The sequence below is a fragment of the Cinclus cinclus genome, chromosome 24 (assembly GCF_963662255.1).
Source record: "Cinclus cinclus chromosome 24, bCinCin1.1, whole genome shotgun sequence".
Classification (NCBI taxonomy): Eukaryota; Metazoa; Chordata; class Aves; order Passeriformes; family Cinclidae; genus Cinclus; species Cinclus cinclus.
Window position 1 is genome coordinate 6,327,817 of NC_085069.1, and position 3,907 is coordinate 6,331,723.

A 3,907-nucleotide genomic window follows, 5' to 3' on the forward strand; every position below is an offset into this window, starting at 1 on the left:
CCCCAAAAAATCCCCCCAAAAAAAACCCCCCAAAAAACCCCAAAACCCCCTCCAAAAAAAAAAACCAAAAAACCCCCAAAAAACCTCCCAAAAAAAACCAAAAAAAACCCAAAAAAAAACCCAAAAAAAGAAACCCCCCCAAAAAAACCCAAAAAAACCCCAAAAAGACCAAAAGAAACCCCAAAAAACAACCCCCCCAAAAAACCCCCCAAAAACCCCAAAAAAGCAACCCCCAAAAAAAACTGCAAAAACAAAAAAAAAAACTAAAAAGCCCCCCCCAAAAAACCAAAAAAAATAAAACACCCCCAAAAGAAAACACTCAATAAAAAAAAAGAATTAAAAAAACCCCAAAACATCCCCATAAAAACCCTAAAAATAACAAAAAAAAAAAAAACCCAAAAAAAAGCAAAAAAAAAAAAAAAAGAAAAACCAAAGAAAAGAACCTAAAAAAAAAACCCCAAAAAAACCCCCAAAATCCCAAAAAATAAAAATAAATAAAAATAAATGAAAGAGAACTCAGAGCGCTGCTCAGATCCCGAAAGGAGCGGCAGAGAGATAAAACCCAGGAGGTTTTTTTGGGATTTTTTTGGGGGTTTTTTTTTTGTTATTTTTTTTTTTTAGGGTTGTAAAAGTGCCATAAAGTTTAAGGGACGCTTCCTTGCAGAGAAAGCGCGGCTCGTTCAGACCCCCAGAAGAAAAGGGATCCTTCAGGGTAATTAAACGATAAAGCAGTTTACAAGTGCAAAAGTTTATCCCCATAAAGCAGTAAAATCCAGTCACCGGGGGCAAGGAAAGGGGGGAAAAAAAAAAATAAATAAATCCCAAAAAAAGCGACCAAAAAATAAAAAAATACAGAAAAAAAATACAGAAAAAAAAATACAGAAAAAAAATATACAGAAAAAAAATACAGAAAAAAAATACAGAAAAAAATACAGAAAAAAAATATACAGAAAAAAATATACAGAAAAAAAATACAGAAAAAAAATACAGAAAGAAAATACAGAAAAAAATACAGAAAAAAATACAGAAAAAAAAATACAGAAAAAAATACAGAAAAAAAATACAGAAAAAAAATACAGAAAAAAAATACAGAGAAAAAAAAATACAGAAAAAAATACAGAAAAAAATACAGAAAAAAAATACAGAAAAAAAAATACAGAAAAAAATATACAGAAAAAAATATACAGAAAAAAAAATACAGAAAAAAATACAGAAAAAAAAAAGAGAGGAAAATAAAAAGCAGAGAAAGAAAGAAAAGAGGAGAGAAGAAAGGCCAGAGGTAAATAATAATAATAATAATAATAATAATAATAATAAAGATATAAAATGAAAGGGGGGTAAAAAAGGGGGGTGAGAAGAGGGTGAAAATGAGGGGAAAAAGGGGGAAAAAAAGGGGGTGAAAAGAGGGAAAAAGAGGGAAAAAGGGGGTGAAAAGGGGGTGAAAAGGGGGTGAAAATGAGGGGAAAAGGGAGTAAAAAGGGGCTGAAAATGAGGATAAAAAGAGAGTAAAAGGAGGGTGAAAGGAGAGTAAAAAGAGAGTAAAAGGAGGGTAAAGAGAGGGTAAAGAGAGGGTAAAAGGGGTGTAAAAAGAGAGTAAAAGGAGGGTGAAAAGGAGGGTAAAAAGAGGGTGAAAGGAGGGTGAAAAGAGGGTAAAAGGAGGGTAAAAAGAGGGTAAAAGGGGTGTAAAAAGGAGTGTAAAAAGGAGTGTAAAAAGGAGTGTAAAAAGGAGTGTAAAAAGGAGTGTAAAAAGGAGTGTAAAAAAGAGTGTAAAAAGGAATATAAAACAGGCGCGCGAGAAAGGAACATAAACCAGGAGTGCAAAGAGAGAGGGCGAGAGAGGATTGCGAGCAGCGCCGTAAGAAAGGAACGTAAAGCAGAAAAAAAAAAACCAAAAAAAAACCCAAAAAAACCACACACACACAAAAAAAAGAGAGCAACAAAGCGGAGTAAGAAAAGAACATCAAAAAGAGCCGCCAACAAAGAGGGGGGGGGGGAAAAAAAAAAAAAAAAAAAAAAACAGCAAAAACAAAGAAATTAAAAGAAGCGGTGAAAACAAAATGCGGAAAGCAGCGCGGCGGATGGAAGCCGGGCGCTTGTGGCTAGCGACCCGCCGGCTTTGGCTACCTTGTGCTCACCTTGCGGTCGCATCCAGGGGAAGAGCTGAGTGGGAGACGGGCTCTGCTCCGAACTTTCCGCCTCCTCTCCCAGCCCGGCGGCCCCGAGCTTGCAGTCGCTGTAGGGCAGCAGCTCCGGTTCCTGCGGGCCGAACAGGCTCTGCCGCTGCAGGGGCTCGTAGCCGTAAAAGTTGCCCGGTTCTCCGTGACAAGCCACGGCGCAGGGGTTTTGTTGGTAAGGGGAGCTGGAGAGAGTGGAAGCTCCGTGGTAAAATTCCTGGATTTGGGGAGGATGCTGGAAGGATCCCCCCGAGCTGGGTCCGTACACCACGGTGGGTCTGCCCCCCAAATCCTGAGCGAACCCGCAGTCGTAATAATTGGGGCGCAGGGATTCGCCGGTTTTGTATTTGGAGAAGAGTGAGTTGACAAAATAGGAGCTCATTTTAATTTCGGTAAGGTTTTGTCGTCGTCGTCGTGGTCGTTGTCGTTGTCGGAGCGGCGGTGGTGGTGTTTGGTTGTTGTTTGTTTGTTTGTTTGGTTGTTTGTTGTTGTTGTTGTTGAGGGAGGGAGGCGATGCGAAAAAAAAACGAAAATTATTTAAAAAAAAAAAAAAAAAGGAAGTGAAAAAAGGAAAATAGGAAAAGAAAATGAAAAAGATAAAGAAAAAGAAAAGAGATAAAGAAAAAGGGAAAAGATAAAGGAAAAAGATAACGAAAAAGGAAAAAGATAAAGAAAAAGGAAAAAGATAAAGAAAAAAAGATAAAGAAAAAGCAAAAAGATAAAGAAAAAGAAAAAAGATAAAGAAAAAGAAAAAAGATAAAGAAAGAAGATAAAGAAAAAGATAAAGAAAAATAAATAAAAAGAAAAAGAAAAAAAAAGAAAAAGAAAAAAAGGAAAAGGAAAAAGAAAAGGGAAAAAGGAAAAAGGAAAAGAAAAATTTCACCCCACAACAAACTAGACCGCGGGAATCTATCGGCCCAAAAAAAAAAAAAAAAAAAAAAAAAAAAAAAAAACCAACAAGAAAAACCAAAAAAAAAAGCCACAAAACTAACCCAAAGAAAAACAGAAAAAAAAAAAGGAAAGCGCTAAGAGTCTAAGCAACGACAGTTTGTGATTTCCAGGAATATAAAAGGAGGATATAATCAAAACTCTAAGCCTTGCATGATATTGAATTCTTTCCTCCCCCCCAAACCCCTTTAAAAAAAAAAAAAAAAAAAAAAAAAAAAAAAAAAAAAAGAAATCGCCACTTAAAGAGTTCTCGCTTTACATTTCCAAGAAGAGACGCCAGTTCATAAACAGTTTTCAGTGATTTACTTCGGCGCAAATGAGTTGTTTCATATTTTTGCAGTGTCTTTTCACGATCATTTGCATCTATTACGGAACCCTCATCCCATTGGCTTCCCCTGGCTCCGCACGGACCCGGCACCGCAGGATTGTGGAGAGGAGGAAGAGCGCGAGAACGAGGAAGGAGCGAAAAAAAAAAAAAAAAAAAAAAAAAAAAAAAAAAAAAAGCGAAAAAAAAAAAAGCGAAAAAAAAAAAAAAAAAAGCGAGGGAGAGGGGAAGGGACGAGGGGTGGGGTGAAGATACGGATTAAATCTGTTTAACTACCCGCATTAATGAGCTACCGACAAATCACCCGCCCAGACCACCCCAAAGATTGATTCCGATTGTTTTATTTATTTATTTCTCTCTTTTTTTTTTTTTTTTTTTTTTTTGGAAGTGGGGGGAGCTTCGGAAAATTAAAGAGGAGCGCTCTCGCAGCCCGTTAATTTCGGAATTTTTAACGAGGCAG

General features: G+C 36.7%; 1 protein-coding gene across 2 annotated transcripts in view; it reads right to left on the reverse strand.

Moving 5' to 3' along the window:
* Nucleotides 1-3,206, reverse strand: part of HOXB8 (homeobox B8) — a 4,530-nt gene extending 1,324 nt beyond the window's left edge. The window contains exon 1 of one of the 2 annotated variants that reach the window (XM_062508362.1): nt 2,136-3,206. In XM_062508362.1, the coding sequence (XP_062364346.1) occupies nt 2,136-2,556 (421 nt within the window). In that variant the 5' untranslated portion in view covers nt 2,557-3,206. Of the gene's footprint in view, nt 1-2,107 lie in introns of both variants that reach the window. The other variant, XM_062508361.1, reaches the window with a different exon arrangement.
* Nucleotides 3,207-3,907: the final 701 nt, after the last annotated feature.